We start from the raw sequence: 18,144 nt of genomic DNA on the forward strand, positions 1-18,144 counted from the left end.
ACCCACAGTTATATCGAGTTGGAATATTCCTTTGTGGTTCTTGAACTCAACCTCCCCCGGGCCCATCCGACTAATGAAGGCCAACACACCATATGCTTTCTGAACCACCTTTTGACTTGCATGACATCATTGTTTTGTTTTTCTTGGAGCAGAGGATGCTGACAGAGCATGGAACGAATAGATACTGGGAAAATTTACACCATAGCATAAGCGTCGAAATGCAGACGGCTGAGGTTGAGAGGAAGGGGTATGGATTTTGAAGGGATTTATGGAAGGATTGTTTCACCCATTGGGAACACATGAGGGGGTGGCAGAGGCAGGTGCATCACCACATTTCAGTTACATCTAGAGGAGGATTTGTATCACCAATATATAGAAAGCTACAGAACAAATTTTAATGTAGATGATTGTTAATGGTCAGCATGGAGAATGTGGGCTGAAGGGTCTGTTTCTATGTTTGTGTCTCTTTCAATCTGGCTCTCTTCATTCCCCCCTTTTTATCTGACTACAGATTTTTCTATTGAATGATTTCTTACCTCAATCTTAACTGGAGCCATTAAAATAGCAAAGCTTGTCAGGTGGTTACACTGGCAGGTTACATGGGTCTGATTGGAATCGATCCGTTCACAACCATCAGATTTCCAGACACTGTTCTTTTCGGTATTACTCCAATAGGCACATTCTAGCTCTTCACCGACTTCCTTTTCCTGTTTCCAGATAAGGAGAAATTCTTCAAACCATTATTGAAAATATTTTAATAACAAGTTAAATATTCACAGTCACAGGACAGGAGACACTGGTTAGAAACAGAGAGAAGCTCCATCTACATTGTCCCATCAAGCTTGTGAAGTGCAGGGCAACAGAATTGGAAGAGTTTACCTTTATTTGCCTCATGAACATAAAACCTTTGAAACCTACAGTGAAATGTATCATTTGTATCAAAGACCAACACAGTCTTTGATGAGACCCATGTGGTCATGAAGAGAAAGTACAAACTCCTCACAGACACTGGCGGGTCTTATTGCTGGCACTGTAAGGCATTACGTCAACCTTTCTGCTACTGTGCAAACTCGATGGCTGAATGGGTAATTACAGTAATGCAGTAATGGGTATTTTCCTTTCAGTGAAATGGTGGTTGTACTTTGTAACCAGTTACTCAATGACCTGAGAAATGACAGCAAGGGGCTTCTCCTCCTCTGTGTCTCACCACCAGTCTCTAAACAATCCCCCGTCTCTCTCAGATGAGGGATCTCCACTTCCTCTGTCAGGCCCCACTGAGTAATGGTGACTGGAAAGGCCACCATAAACTGACCTGAAATGCCCAAACCCAGCTTCCATGGAAATGTCATACCTAAACTCAGGCTCAGCGGCTGTTCAGCCTCCCATTTTGCATTTTAGCAGGAAGCTCATTTTCAATTGGGGAACATCACAGATTTTGTCTACAAACCTGGTTGAGTTTCAGAGTCAAATTGAACTTTTCCTTCAGATTAGAGCTGACGGCTTTGTTGCTGATGGTGGCAGCTATCACCTTGGAGTTTAATGAGACATTGTTCTGAGATGGACGGCCACCTTTAATCTCTTGGTTCAGCAGGGATTCCAAGTCTTTGAATACAATTAAGGAAACGGCCTGAAACTCTGTGGAGATAATAGATCAGCCTTTGGTGAATGTGGAGAAATATCACTGAAACACACCAGCAACTGGATATAAAGGCAGGTCGACACAAAACACACCCATTGCAGTAGTGCTTTGTAAGTCTTTGAGTATTAAAATCAGCTCTCAGTGGGGATGGACAAGGAGATCATTATGTGGGCTGCTTTATCGTGGATGGTGTTAAGTTAATTTGTGTTGGTTAAGCTATACTCTTCCAGGTAAGTGAGAGTCCATCACATTCCTGACCTGTGTCTTGTGAATAGTTCAAAATCTGGAGATCCACAGAAAATGGTGTCTTTCTGGGAAAGAAGATAAGACCATAAGACAAAGGTGCAGAATTAGGCCATTCAGCCCATCGGGTTTGCTCCACCATTTCATTATGGTTGATTTATTATCCCTCTGAACCCCATTCTCCTTCCTTCTCCCCTTAAACGTTGATACCTTGCTAACCAGAATCAGAATCAGATTTATCATCATTGGCTTATGTTGTGAAATTTGTTTCTTAGGACATTAGTACATTGCAATGCATAATAATAACAATAATAATAATAAACCTTTAAATTACGATAAATAGTATACATACAGAAAATTAAATTAATTAAGTAGTGCAAAAAGATAGTATGAAGTAAAACGGTAGTGTTCGTGGTTTTATTGTCCATTGAGAAATCTGATGGCGGAGAGGGTCCTGTGTCTTCAGGTACGTGATTCTGCGTCGTTGATGGTAGCAATGGGAAGACAGCATGTCCTGGGTGCTGGGGGTCCTTAAAGACAGATGCTACCTGTTGGAGCATCGCCTTTTGAATGTGTCCCTGATGGAGCTGGCTGAGTTTTCAATATTCTGCAGCTTTTTCTAATCCTGCACAGTGGCCGCTCCATACCTGACAGTGATGCAACCAGTTAGAACGCTCTCCACAGAACATCTGTAGGAATTTGCATGTGTCCTTGGTGACGTACCACTTCTCCTCAAACTCTGAATTACACATAGCTGCTGTCGTGCATATTGGTATTGTATCAATATGGGTCCAGGACAGACCTTCAAAGATGTTGATACCTAGGAACTTGAAACTGTTTACCCTTTCCACTGATGACTCCTTGATGAGGGTGAGTGTTTCCTCAACTTCCCCTTCTTGAAATCCACAATCAGCTCCTTGGTCTTACTGATGTTGAGTGTAGGGTTGTTGTTGTGACACCTCTCAACCAGCTGATCTATCTCACTCCTGTACACCTCATCACCACCTGAAATTCTGTCAACAATGGTTGTGTCATCAGCAAAAAAATATAGAATTTGAGCTGTGCCTAGCCACACAGTCATGGGTGTAGAGAGAGTAGAGCAGTGGGTAAGCACACATCCTTGAGGTGCACCAGTCTTGATTATCAGCAAGGAGGAGGTTATTTCCGATCTGCACTGACTGCGGTTTCCTGATGACGAAGTTAAGAATCCATTTGCAGACAGAGGTACAGAAGCCCAGGTTTTGGAGTTTGTTGATCAGAATTGAGGGTATGATTGTGTTGAACGCTGAGCTGGAATCAATAAGCAGCAGCCTGATGTAAGTGTTGCTATTATCCAGGTGATCCAAGGCCGAGTGCAGAGCCAGTGAGACTGCATCCTATTGTGGCGACAGGCAAAGTTTATTCTATTTTATATAGAGATGCAGCGTTTAACAGGCCCTTCTGACCCTTTGAGCCTTGCTGCCCAGCAACCCACTGATTTAACCGTAGCCTAATAAACTACTAACCGGACTGACTTTGAATGGTGGGAGGAAATCGGAACACCCAGCAGAAAGGCATACACACACAGAAAGGAATGTACAAACTTGCATCCAAAGGACACTGGAATTGAACTCTGAACTCTGATGCCCGAGGTGTCTATGCAACCTTGGCACCCTCACAACAGGTCCAGCTCCTTGTTTAGGCAGGAGTTGATTCTGGCCACGAGCAAACTCTCAATGCACCTCATCACAGTGGTTGTGAGTACACCTGGGTGGTAGTCATTGAGGCAGCTCACCCCGCCCTTCCTGGGCACTGGTATGGATGTCACCCTCTTGAAGCAGGTGGGAAATTCTGACTATGGCACTGAGAGATTGAAGATGTTCTTGAACTCTCCCACCAGTTGATTAGCACAGGTTTTCATTTCCCTACCAGGCACACCATCAGGATCTGACGCCTCTTGAAAGCCGTTCTGATGTGGTCCTCTGAGACAGAGAACACAGGGTCACCAGATGCTGCAGGGATTCACACAAGCATAGATTTATTCTCTCTTTCAAAGCCATTCATGACGTTAGGTTTCTCCTTGGAGAAAGTAATGGCTTGTAAATATTGTCAGAACTGATGTGTATTTGATTGCATCTCCAACTCCAATTAGCATGTTTTTTTCTTTCTTAAAATAGCCTTCTGTAGGTCATACCTGGACTTCTTGTGTAGTTCTGGATCACTGGTCTAGAATACCACATATCTAGCTCTCAGCAGTCTACAAATCTCCTGGTTTATCCATGGGTTTTGGTTTGGTAATGTCCAGTATGTTCCTGAAGGTACACCCTCATGATTCCCATCTGAGTTGCATGCAAAGAGTTGCCACTTATCAGCACCATCATGAACCTGTCAAGCCCCATTTTAAATATACCCAATCACTTGGCCTCCAGAGCCTCTGACTGAAGAAATACCTGCACTCCTCTATTCCAAAGAGATGTCCTTGTATGCTGAGGCTGTGCTCTCTGGTGCAAGACTCTCCCTGGCCTTTCAACATTCGACATATTTCAGTGAGATCCGCCCTCATTCTTATTATCTCCCTCATACGTTAACCCTTTCATTCTCACAATCATTCTATTGAACTTCCTGCTGACCCTCTCCACAATCAAATGAGCAGATATCCTGAACGTAGCAAATATCTGTCAGCCTACAAACTACATACTGAGGTCTCTCAGATTAATACAGAGTTTGAAACCATAAATTGGATCTTAATGTCGATTACACGTGGATTAAAAACAGTGGCCAAGCACTGCTCATTCTGAACTGTGTTTGGTTTCTACTCAAGGCAGAATTGTCTTCACTGAGGATTACTCAATAAGACCAAACACAGCAGCATACTTTGATGTAGGGGAACACAGACTGATCCCACAGAGTAATAGTTCAGTCAACAACTTGGGCAAGGTAGAACATCCCCTGTGAATGAGTCTGTAAATCATTGGCCAAACTCATTCTTATACTGTGTACACAAGCATGGGAAAGAGACAGAAAATTTACCAGTGTTATTTTCTCCAGCAATAGTTCTCCAGTAAATCTCGAAGGAATTATTCTGAGTTTCCAATTTCACCTGTTGGTCTGCACCCGCATTGTTCCTTTTAGGCACCTTGACCTTAAGAACTATGAGGAAAGGCAAAGTAAGGTGAAGCATTCAGTGGCAAAAAGGATATTATCTCTCTCTCTCTTTCTCTCTCTCTCTCTCTCTCTCTCTCTCTCTCTCTCTCTACCTCTGCTGATAACTCTTTAATCAATGCCTCTCTGCAAGGTCTTGTTCAGGCATTCTGAGAATCCCATCTGGTGGATACAATTTGCAACTGGGCTTTCTTGGGCTGAATTAGCTTACTGTAGTAAGAAAACAATTAATCTCAGTTCCCACAGAACTGAGAGAAAATACTCTTGCATGTTCTTCACTGTCTGGTGGCACTGATCAAAAGCAGGTAAAATGATAAATTCTGGCTCAAATATGTTAGTTCACCAGGTCTAATATCTATCTTATCAGCACTTCTTATCCGTAGCATGGACAGTGATCTTGACTCCTTACCAGAGTTAGTGAGGAGTTCCACTCCTATATCAGGAAGACTGAAGTTTCATGACTTCAGTCTTTTTCTCAACTTCAGAACGTCCTCCTACATGTTATTTTTGAAGTGTGGTGGAATTAACATTAAAGATGATTGAGCTACTTTTTGTTCGGTTACCATGCTTAGAGGGAGTGCAGAGAAGATAGAGCAGGAAAATGCAGTCAATGAGGAACATCAGATCCATTGACAGACCAGAGAATGTGGCATTGTTCTTCTTTAGCAGTGAAGGTTGAGAGATAATTTGATAAAAATCTTCAAGATTGTCAATGGTTTGGGCAGAGAATGGTCTTCCATTGAAGAGGGATGGAGAACCAATAACCAGAGGTTTAAAGGTGACTATTGTTGAACCAGGGGTGCCAGGAGAGAAACCCTTTCCGCACAGTGAGTGGTCACAGAACTGACTGCTTGGATGGGAAGTGGAGCTATTTCATCATGAGCTTTCAAATGGGAAAACACATGAGTGTTGGAGAGAAAATAATTACAGGTCTATTGAGAAACAGGAGATGATCAGACTGCAATATCCTGTCGAGACCTGGCATGGGTTCACTGGGTAAAATGGCCTTCTGCACAACGTTTCTATGATACTACACTGTTGGTGAATTCTTTGGAGTAGTTTGTTTGCAGACAGTGAGGTCACAAAGAAATTAAATAACTGATTATATAATGTGAATGAGGGTTTGTGGATAATCTTGTCTGGGACTTTTGGTATAATTCTCCTGGTCTTCTATGATATGATGTCCTGCATTCCCACCAACAGAACAAATGACAGAATGTCCCATGCAAAATCAGGCAACTCTGATGGTGTGGTACCCCCTCAGCCTAGACAGTGTGTTCAACAGACAACAGTGAGGGTGAGGGTAAATTGTGCAAAACATGAGAGCGGACACTCACAATCAGTGATGTGGCATGTCTAGATCAGATTAGATTAGACTCAACTTTATTGTCATTGTGCTGAGTATAGATACAAAGCATCTAACCAGAAATGCAAAGAATAGTGTTATTTACAAAATAACTGCGAACAAGAAGTAAGTGCTACAGCACACGAATATAAAAGTACTGAGACAGTACAATATGGGTGCAATACTGCTTAGCGCTGTGATGTGAGGTTCAGTAAGGTCACAGCCTCAGGGAAGAAGCTCTTCCTGTGCCTGCTGGTGCAGGAACGGAGGCTCCTGTAGCGCCTACCGGATGGGAGGAGAGTAAAAAGTCCATGGTTAGGGTGAGATGCATCCTTGATAATGCTTTTTGCCCTGCCCAGGGAGCGTTTCAGCACAGCCTTCCAAAGCAACCTCATGAAATCAGAAATAAAAGCAGAAAATGTTGGTAAATTCAGCAGGTCAGGCATAAACATTCGAATGAAAAATGGTTAATCTCTTCAGCGTGAAACATTAACTATTTATCTTTCCAGAAATGCAGCCTGAACTACTGACTACTTCCAGCATTTTTCTTTCTTCCACATTGTAGCCTGATTGATTTTTAAGCTTTAGAAATATTAAACAAAGATTTCTATCAAGAGCCCACATATTAATCATTTTCAAAACCAGCTGATTACTGAGAAAATAATCTCCACATTTCCTCCCCTTAACTTGAAACCAGTTTCACAGTTTCGATAACTAGCAATGAGGACCTTTGCTCCAGTAGTCAATGTTTCCAGAATCCAATACTTTACCAAAAGAATTTGTTTCTATGATCGCTGCCTTTGAACTAGGTAGTTTCAGAGCAATCGCCATTGCCATGTTCTCCAAGAGGTCCACTGTGGCCCTTACCACCTTCAGCCTTTGAGTGGTGTCCATGCTCTTCAGCCAGGAACTATTAAGAACACTGTTTACAAATACTGTCAAATCCTACAGATGAAAAGGAACACCTCATGAATTGAGAAGCAAAATACTACAGATGTTGGATGTCTGGGAAAAAATGGAAAATGATGGTTTTCCAATGAAGGGTCATTGAGCAAAAACATTAGTTTTGTTTCCCTCTCCACAGATGCTGCCTGACCTGCGGAGTTCAGCAATGGAGGCTCTAATAACAGGATTGAAAGAGACTGAAAAGGGTTGTACGCTCCACCAGACCTATCATGGTACAACCCTCCCCACCACTGAGGATATCTTCAAAAGGTAGTGCCTCAGGAATGCAGCATCCATCATTCAGGACCATCGCCACCAGGACATGCTCTCTTCTCATAACTACCATCAAGGAGGCAGAGAAGCCTAAAGATACGCCATCAACATTTCAGGAACAGCTTCTTTCACTACCACCAGATTTCTGAATGGTCTGTGAATCTCACTATTCCACTTTTGTCATAATTTGAAAGTTCAAAGTTCAAAGTACATTGACTATCAAAGGATATATACTATATACAACCTTAAGATTAATTTCCTTACAGGCAGCCACAAAACAAAGAAACCCAATAGAACTCATTCAAAATGAAGACTGTCAAATTATTATAATAATTTGTTATGTCTTGTACTGTACTCAAAACAACAGATTTCACAGCATGTCAGTGATGATAGACTTGATTCTGTGATTCTCAACACTGAACTGACTCCACAACCAACAGACTCTCTTTCAAGGACTCTACGACTCAGTATTATTTATTTACATTTTTCATCATTTGCAAGATTTGTTTTCTTTTGCACATTGGTCATATGTCACCCTTCGTTATTTATAGTTTTTGATAAATTCTATTTTATTTCTTTATTTCCCAGTGAATGCCTGCAAGGAAATGAATCACAGTGTTGTATATGGCAACATATATATACTTTGATAATAAATTTACTTTGAACATTGGCAGCTCTTTTAGTTTTCCATGACTGCTGATTTTCCTGGGGCTATTGAAAGCCTACATTTAAGAAGTTCTCTTCTTTATGGAAGGATTTGTACCCCTTCCTGTTTTTATTCCTACTGCACTAATTGTTGAATCTTTCTCCACCTTTTTTCTCCCCTTCTACTCCACTCCCTTTTTCTCTCCCTTTGCTTTCCATCTTTGACTTCCTTTCTTTCTCCATTGCCTTTTGTTCCTCTGCTCCACTTTCCCAACCCTTACTCTTTCTCTAGCTCTTCATGACTCCCTTTGCCTTTTCCGTTATCCTCGGGGTAACCATCCCAGTGCAGACACTGTGTGGGCAAGAGCAATGGACATTGTCCCATAAAACTGTCATTTCCAATCCTGTGCTGCTCTGGATGTTGGTGCATCTTCTGCAGCAACACACACTACAAGCTGGAGGAACTCAGTGGCTGTCAGGCAGCATCTATGGAGGGAAGTGGAGAGTCAACATTTCAGGTCAAGGTGCTTCATTGGGGCTGGGCTTCTACGATTCTGGGATGCAAATGCATTTTCTGGTGTCACCTCATTCTACCCAGATTCAATGTCTACTTAGGACACCTGTATCTCCAGTACATCTGCTCAACTGCCCATATTACAAGTGGCAGAAATACAAGGCACATCAGGCTGGCAGATGAAGAAACTCTCACCACATTTAGAAAGTACGATGCCAAAACTGAGATGGGATTGGGTTGAATTGCACAAATACAATGGGCAGAATGGCCTCCTGTTGAGTTGTGAATATCCTGTGATTCCGTGAGAAAGGTGCTGTAAGGACATACCGCCATTCTGTAACACCCATGTAACCTAACACCATCTTGTGACAATTCCCCCATCCCGTTACTACCTTCAGTTAACATCTTGGGTTTAGAATCAATCTTTGACCCAGAATTGATGGGTCATTGAGGAGTGTTCTGAGTTTCCACCACCATCTGAGGGTACAAGTCTTTTCAAATTTCACTTCTGAAAGACATGGCTCTAACTTTCAGACTCTGCCCTCTTGTTTTGGACCTTCTTTTGCTCTCCCTACCCTGTCCACACCCTACACTCCCTCCCTTCACATTTGCTCCTCTCCAGCTCTGTTTTCCATAATACACAGATCATAGCACAGTACAGCACAGGAACAGGTCATTCAGCCCACAATATCTGTGCTGAACATGATGCCAAATTAAAACAAAGTCTCTTCTGTATCCACATGATCTATGTCCCTTCATTCCCTGAAACCTCATGTGTTTATTGAATAGAGTCTTCAACACCACTATTACCACCATTACGTCTGGCAGCCTGTTCCTGACATCCAACACTCTGTTGAAAACCTGTCCCACACATCTGTTTTAAACTTCCCCACTCTCACCTTAAATGCATGTCCTACAGTATTTGACATTTCTACCCTGGGAGGAAGATTCTGACTGTTTACTCTATCTCTGCCCCTGTCACCCTCTGCCTCTGATGCTCCAGAGAAAATGACCCAAGTTTGCCCAACGCCTTCTTATAGATTGTAATGTGAAAATAACAAGTCACCTTGCCAGTTCTGGCAGAAAAAAATCCCCCCTCAAGTACTGTACTTTTTAGATACAGTATCTTTGCCTCTCTTTCTGACAATGTATTCAAGATCCTCTGGCTGAAGAAAGCATCTGTTCAACTTCCTTCCCAACTTTCTTCCAAATACTTCTTGTCCATTGTTACTGATGTTTCTGGAGAGGTGAACAGACCTTTATATATCCTCAGTGCTCTCTGCTCCAAGAAAGCCAACTTTATCAGTCATTCCTCAGTCAAAATTTTCCTGACTATATCCTTGTAAATATCCTCTTTACTCTCTCCACCTCAGGAACACACCATTTTTACCACAGGATAAAATTGTTGGGCTTCTAATTTCTTACCCTGGTATCGTTTGTCCCACTGAAATTCTGACAGATTTTATCACGGTAGCAATCAGCTAACTTCAGCACGTCTTCTGCAGAGTTTAACTGGGCAGAGGAAGAAGACAACAGTTAAATGTACTAGGACAACCAAACAAACAGAAATAATCAAGAGCAACAAGCAATCTGAAAAAAATAATGTCTGAAGATGTAGCCTCTAAAATAAAGTCTGAAAATGAAGCCTTTCACAGGCGACTCTGACATAGTGTCGAATGGCAACTCTTATTAGAGGTCATGGTGTCAATGAAAGGACACCTCTGAGCATTGAAAAGCAGCAAGCAATGGCAGTCTCAGAGCATTCCAACACGCTTTATAGGGTCTGGCAGAACTGTGGTACAGTTCTTGGCCAAACTCTCCAGAGCCACGGACCAATGATCAGCTGATCGAGTTGAAATTCAGTCATGAGTTCAGACAGCATGGAAACAGGCCCTTCAGCCCATTGAGTCTATGCTGACCCTCAAACTCCCATTGATGCTAATGTTAAACTCATTCCTTTATATTCTCTTTACATCATGACAGAGACACTTAAGAACTCTTAGATAAGGACAGGAACATGCAGAGAGTCATGGATATGGATGTTGTGTGGGCAGAATGAATTAGTTTAGATTGGTGTTTAATTACTAGTTTCCACCACCATTTTGTGTACAAGACTTTTCAAATTTCACTCCTGACAGGCGTGGCCCTAACTTTCAGACTCTGCCCACTAGTTCTGGGCCTTCCTATGCCCTCTCTACCCAGTCCACACTCCCTCCCTTCACATTTGCTCCTCTCTAGCTCTGTTTTCCATAATACACAGATCATAGCCCATTACAGCTCAGGAACAGGCCATTCAGCCCACAATATCTGTGCTGAACATGATGCCAAATTAAAACTAATTCTCTTTGGTACCCACATGATCATTGACAGCCCAAGAAACACTGTCGACTCTGGTGAGGACTGGATATCCTGGTGGTGGCTGATGGAGTAACAGCAATCTGCCATTGCTCCAACTCTAATTATCTTGCACTTTCCAACCTGTCTTGAAACTTATTTTTTAAGTGTGATGTTCTTTCATTATGGATATAAGGAGGGCCAGGGGTACTAAAAAGGATGATTCCTATTTTGGAGGCTACAGGCCTCCAAACAGCAGCCGGAATATGGACTACAAGTTACAGTTGGAAAGAGAAAAAGCATGTCAGAAGGAAAATGTCAAGATAATTATGGGGGATTTTAATATGAAAGTGGATTGGAAAAGTCAGGAAGGTACTGGATCTCAGGAGAGGGAGTTCATAGAATGCCTATGGGATGGCTTTTTGGAGCAGCTTGTCCATAAGCCCACCAGGGGATTGGCTGTTTCGGACAGGGCACTGTGTAATGAACCTGAGGCGATTAGGGAGCTGGAGGTAATGGAACCCCTTGGAAGTGGTGATCATAATATGATTGAGTTCAGTTTCAAATTTGAAAAGGAGAAGCTGGTATCATGTGTATCGATATTTCAGTGGAACAAAAGAAATTACAGTGGTATGAGAGGAACTGACCCAAGTCGATTGGAAAAGTAATCTAAATGGAGGGTTAGTAGAGCAGAATTGGATGAAATTCCTACAAGAAATAGGGAAAGTGCAGGAAAAACATATTCCAAGAAAAAAGAAAATCATGAATGGAAAAGTGGCACAAATGTGGCTAACGAGAGGGGTTAAGGTGAAAATAAAAGCAAAAGAGACGGTGTACGAGGAAGCAAAAATTAGTGGGAAAACTGAGGACTGGATGGCTTTTAAAAACTTACAGAAGGAAACTAAGAAAGTCATTAGGAAATAAAAGATGAATTACAAAAGGAAGATGGCAATTAACATAAAAAAGGGTACTAAGAGTTTTTAAAAAATATATGAAGAGTAAAAGAGTGACATGGGTAGATATAGAACCGATTGAAAATGATGCTGGAGAAATTATAATGGGTAACAAAGAGGTGGCAGAGGAACTAAATGAGTATTTTGCATCAGTCTTCACAGTGGAAGACATTAGCAACATACCTGATAGCCAGAGGTCTCCGGGAATAGAATTAGGTACAGTCATGATTACTTTAGAGAAAGTGCTTGGGAAGCTAAATGGACTAAGAATAGATAAGTCTCCCAGACCGGATGAGGTGCACCCATGGGTTCTGAAGGAGGTAGCTTTGGAGATAGTAGAGGCATTGAAAATGACCTTCCAGGAATCAATAGACTCTGGCATGGTTCTGGAGGACTGGAAGGTCACAAGTGTAGTTCCGCTGTTTAAGAAAGGAGGGAGGCAGCAAAAAGAAAATTACAGACCTATTAGTCTGACATCGGTAGTTGGAAAGTTATTGGAGTGGATCCTTAAGGATGAGGTTATGAAAATAGGCCCAAGCCAGCATGGTTTCATGAAGGGAAGATCCTGCCTCACCAACCTATTGGAATTTTTTGAGGTAATCTCGAATAAGATTGACAAGGGAGAGGCTGTGGATGTTGTGTATTTGGATTTTCAAAAGGCCTTCGATAAGGTGCCGCATATGAGGCTGCTTAATAAGATAAGTGCTCATGGAATTACAGGAAAGATATTGGAATGGGTGGAGCATTGGCTGATAGGCAGAAAGCAAAGGGTGGGAATAAAGGAATCCTATTCTGATTGGTTGCCGGTTACTACTGGTGTTCGGCAGGGGTTGGTGTTGGGGCCGCTTCTTTTTACAATGTATATCGATGATTTAGATTATGGATTAAATGGTTTTGTGGCTAAGTTTGCGGATGACACCAAGATAGGTGGAGGAGCAGGAAGTGTTGAAGAAACAGAAAGGTTGCAGAGAGACTTGGTCAGTTTAGGAGAGTGGGCAAAGAAATGGCAGATGAGATACAATGTTGAGGAATGTACAGTTGTACATTTTGGAAGAAGAAATAATCGAGCAGATTATTACTTAGATGGGGAGGAAATTCAAAAATCGGAAGTACAAAGGGGCTTGGGAGTCCTCGTGCAGGATACCCTAAAGGTTAACCACTAGGTTGGATCGGCAGTAAGGAAAGCGAATGCTATGTTGGCATTCATTTCAAGAGGAATAATGTACAAGAGTAAGGTGTTGATGAGGCTCTATGGGGCACTGGTGAGACCTCATTTGGGATACTGTGTGCAGTTTTGGGCCCCCCATCTTAGAAGGGATGTACTGATGTTGGAGAGAATTCAGAGAAGATTTATGAGGATGATTCCTGGAATGCAGTGGCTAACATATGAGGAGCGTTTGTCGGCTTTTGGACTGTATTCATTAGAGTATAGAAGAATGAGAGGGGATCTCATAGAAACATTTTGAATGTTGAAAGGGTTGGACAGAGTAGATGTGGAAAGGTTGTTTCCCTTGGTGGGTGAGTCCAGGACAAGAGGCCACAGTCTTAGAATTAGAGGGTACCCATTTAAAACAGAGATGAGGAGAAATGTATTTAGACAGAGGGTCGTGGATTTGTGGAATTCGTTGCCACATACAGCTGTGGAGGTCCGATCGTTGAGAGTGTTTAAGGAGGAGATTGATGGGTATTTAATTAGTCAGGGTATCAAGGGATATGGGGAAAAAGCCAGAAATTAGAACTAGATGGGAGAATAGTTTAGCTCATGGTGGAGTGGCGGAGCAGATGGCCTACTTTGCTCCTTTGCCTTGTGATCTTGTGATTCCCCTGCTTCTTTGGATTCTATCATGGATTTGCTGTAAAGTCATACATGAGAAGCCTCTGAGAAGTTTCAACAATTTAGCTCTGAATTTAAACAAATAGATGGTAAATTGGATTCTATTCAACAAACTCTTAATGAACATGATAAACGTATAAAAAAGAATGAATTAATTTTGTCATCTCTGGAAATGGAAGTGGATGAATTGCAGAAGCTTGGTGAAAAGCAATCGAAGTCCAACGAAAATTTAAAACAGAAGATTATTAACCTAGAAAATAGAAGTAAAAGGAACAACCTATGGGTTCTGGGTCTCGAGGAATTAATGAAAGGTAACCACCCTACAGAGTTTTTTGCAAACTTTTTGCAAGAGTTATTTCCGGAGATTTTGACGTCTGTGCCTATGATCGATTGAGTTCACAGATCTCGTGCATTTAGACCTCCTAAGGGTCAGAGACCAAGATCAGTAATAATCTGTTTTCAGGTATTTAAAACAAAGGAACTCTTAATTCACGAATCTCATCGAAGAGGCATGACTGATTATAATGGTCGCAAGATTAGAAGTGTCAAAGATGATTCCCCTGAGGTTAAGCAGGAACACGTTAAGTTCAAAGAAGTTATGTCCGAGCTTTTTAATAAGGGTTTCAAGCCTTCCCTTCGCTACCCAGCCTGACTCAGAATCACACTTACAGATGGAAATTTCAAATGGTTCGGCTCGACTGTTGAAGCACACAGGTTTTTAAAATCCGAAGGCTAAATCTGAAGGCCAGCTGTTTAGTTTCTCCTTACATGAAGGCACAAGATAAAATGAGGAACTTTTAATTCGCTAATCCCGTCAAAGGCGCATGATAGGTTATAGGGTGGAATATTAAGATTCTCGAAGATTATTCACTTGAGGTTATGCAGGAATGTGCTCAGTTTAAACAAGCTTTGTTGGAATTTTTTTTAACAAGGGTTTTAACCTGTCCCTTGGCTACCCATTTTGACTGAGAATCTCATTAAAGATGGATCCTTCGAATGGTTTCGTCTGAGTGCTGACGCACAAAGATTTTTTAAATTTGAAGGCTAAGTGCTTCGTCTGCTTTCCCATGAGATTTAAGATTAAATGTTTAATGTCCTTCTGTATGAATAGTTGTATCCTTTACTTTTGGTAAACCTTTGTACCTAATTTCCTTTCATATTTTTAATACTGTATTTTTGATATACGAGAATTAAATCTCTTGTTTGGATATTGTTTAGTCTAGCTTGGAATATAAATAATCTTGAAACTAATTGGAGTGATCACCAGGTTTTTTTGAGGGGTTGTCCGTAGTTGTAGATGCTGGCTTTCTGTTGGTCAGTCTTCTTTCTTTGGGAGGTGGGCGGGGGTATATTTTTGTTCTTAGAATCTGTTTTGGGATTTTAACCCTTCCTTTAAATAATATTAAAAATGGACCAAACTATTAATTTACTCAGTTTTAATGTGAAAGTGTTAAATCACCCTGTTAAACGTAACACACATCAAAGTTGCTGGTGAACACAGCAGGCCAGGTAGCATCTCTAGGAAGAGGTGCAGTCGACGTTTCAGGCCGAGACCCTTCGTCAGGACTAACTGAAGGAAGAGTGAGTAAGAACTTTGAAAGTTGGAGGGGGAGGGGGAGATCCAAAATGATAGGAGAAGACAGGAGGAGGAGGGATGGAGCCAAGAGCTGGACATGTGATTGGCAAAAGGGATACGAGAGAATCATGTTACTTATTTTTATACACACATTCTTTCTCTCACTCTCCTTTTTCTCCCTCTGTCCCTCTGAATATACCCCTTGCCCATCCTCTGGGTTCCCCTGCCCCCCTTGTCTTTCTTCCCGGACCTCCTGTCCCATGATCCTCTCGTATCCCTTTTGCCAATCACCTGTCCAGCTCTTGGCTCCATCCCTCCCCCTTCTGTCTTCTCCTATCATTTTGGATCTCCCCCTCCCCCTCCAACTTTCAAATCTCTTACTCACTCTTCCTTCAGTTAGTCCTGACGAAGGGTCTCGGCCTGAAACGTCGACTGTACCTCTTCCTAGAGATGCTGCCTGGCCTGCTGCGTTCACCAGCAACTTTGATGTGTGTTGCTTGAATTTCCAGCATCTGCAGAATTCCTGTTGTTTGCGCTGTTAAACGTAATAAGATTTTTGCTTATATTAGGAAATTTAAGGTCCCCATTATTTTCTTACAAGAAACTCACATACACAAATGTGATAAACTACTGTTTTTTTTAGCCGTTGGAACGGACTTTGTTTTCACTCTTCTTTTCAGGCCAAATCTACAGGAGTTTCAATTCTTATAGATAACACACTTTTCTTTGTCCAACATAAAGTAGTGTCTGATACTAAAGGACGTTTTGTTATAGTTTCAGGAAAACTAGATAATAAATTAATAGTATTTGCCAATGTGTATGCCCTAAATGCAGCTGATCCAGGATTCCTTGAGCGTTTTTTTTCATTTTTACCAGATCTGAATCTTTATTCTTGGCGATGGGAGGAGGTTTTAACTGTTGGCTAGACCCAATTTTAGACCAATCATCCTCTAAACCAGCGTCTCTTAATAAATCAGCTTTGTTTATTCAATCCTTTTTATTGAAGTGTGGTATTGTTGATGTTTGGTGTTTTTTACATCCTTTAGATAGGGAGTGTCCGTTTTTTTCCTATGTTCATCATACATATTCTAGGATTGATTATTTTTTTATTGATAGTCAAATTATTTCATTAGTTCGCTCTTGTGAATATAAAGAGATTGCTGTTTCAGATCATCCTCCTATATTTTTGTCTTTAAAACTCCCTGGTCTTCCTCAAACCAACAGATTTTGGAGTTTTAATACAACTTTGTTACCTGATAAGAAATTTTTTAAATTTCTAGAGAAGTATATTATTTTGTTTTTTGAAGAGAATAATAAGGAAGAGACTTCTAATCTTATTGTATGGGATACTTTCAAGGCCTATATTAGAGGACAAATTATTTCTTATACTGTGAGTGTTAAGAATAAAGCTAATAAAGAAAGAATTGAATTAATCAATCAATTGAAACAATTAGATCCAAAATATATTATAGCTCCAGATCCTGTTTTATATAAAAGACGTGTTGAAGTTAAAACTAAGTATGATCTTCTGTTAACATATCCAATTGAAACTCAATTTCTTAAAGATAGGACTCAATTTTACATTCACAGAGATAAATCAGGCAATGTATTGGCCAACCAATTAAAAACTTCTGTAGTTAAATGACAAATTGAAGAAATTTGCAAAACTAATGGTGATAGGACAACTGATTACTCTGAAATAAACGATACCCTTAGAGAATTCTATTCTAAACTTTATAGTTCTGATTCCCCTTAAGATAATACTATAATGAATAATTTTCTAGATCAATTAAATATCCCTGCACTATCTGCAGATAATTGCAAACAGATAGATCAACCCACCTCTTCTGAGGAAATCGCCGAGGCGATATATTCATTACACTCGGGGAAGGCTCCAGGTGCAGATGGATTTTTTTGGAGAATTTTATAAGGCTTTTTCTTCATTAATTATACCGCAGTTACACTTAGTCCTTTTGGATTCTTTCAAATTGGATAGTTTGCCTCAATCTTTTTATGAAGTTTCTATTTCACTTATCCTAAAAAAGAACAAGGACCCCGCTGAATGCTCTTCATATAGGCCAATTTCATTACGCAATGTTGATACTAAAATTCTTTCTAAAGTTCTGGCTCGTCGGATTGAAAATATTTTACCTTCTATTATTTCTGATGATCAGACTGGATTTATTAAAAACCAACATTCCCATTTTAATATACGCCGTGTATTAAATATTACTTACTCTCCTTCTCAGGCGATATCAGAATGTGCGATATCCTTAGATGCTGAGAAGGCTTTCGATCGGGTTGAATGGAATTATTTATTTAAGACCTTAGAAATATTTAATTTTGGACCAGATTTTATTCAATGGATTAAATTACTTTATTTATCTCCTTCTGTTCGGGTTCTTACTAATTTTCAAAATTCCAAACCATTTAATCTTCACTGCGGAACTAGACAAGGCTGTCCATTGAGTCCTTTGTTTTTTGATCTAGTTTTGATCTAGTTTTAGAACACCTTGTCATTGCTTTTCGAGAATCTAATGATATTTGTGGTATTTTAAGGAGAAGTATCACCGGCAAAATCTCGCTTTACGCTGATGATATATTGCTTTTTATCTCTAATGTTGAGACCTTGTTACCTTGCGTACTTTCTTTTCTCTCCCATTTTAGCCCATTTTCAGGATATAAATTGAACCTACATAAGA

General features: G+C 40.8%; 1 protein-coding gene across 4 annotated transcripts in view; it reads right to left on the reverse strand.

Moving 5' to 3' along the window:
• LOC140191200 (adhesion G protein-coupled receptor E3-like) overlaps nucleotides 1–18,144 on the reverse strand; it is a 94,973-nt gene that overhangs the window by 46,988 nt on the left and 29,841 nt on the right. For all 4 annotated transcript variants that reach the window (XM_072248364.1, XM_072248365.1, XM_072248363.1 and 1 more), the window contains exons 8-12: nucleotides 10,171–10,257; nucleotides 7,139–7,313; nucleotides 4,892–5,011; nucleotides 1,448–1,635; nucleotides 537–707 (exon numbers count right to left, since the gene is read on the reverse strand). In XM_072248364.1, coding sequence (XP_072104465.1) covers nucleotides 537–707; nucleotides 1,448–1,635; nucleotides 4,892–5,011; nucleotides 7,139–7,313; nucleotides 10,171–10,257 — 741 coding nt within the window. The remainder of the gene's footprint in view (nucleotides 1–536; nucleotides 708–1,447; nucleotides 1,636–4,891; nucleotides 5,012–7,138; nucleotides 7,314–10,170; nucleotides 10,258–18,144) is intronic.

Source organism: Mobula birostris, chromosome 32, assembly GCF_030028105.1.
Source record: "Mobula birostris isolate sMobBir1 chromosome 32, sMobBir1.hap1, whole genome shotgun sequence".
Taxonomy (NCBI): domain Eukaryota; kingdom Metazoa; phylum Chordata; class Chondrichthyes; order Myliobatiformes; family Myliobatidae; genus Mobula; species Mobula birostris.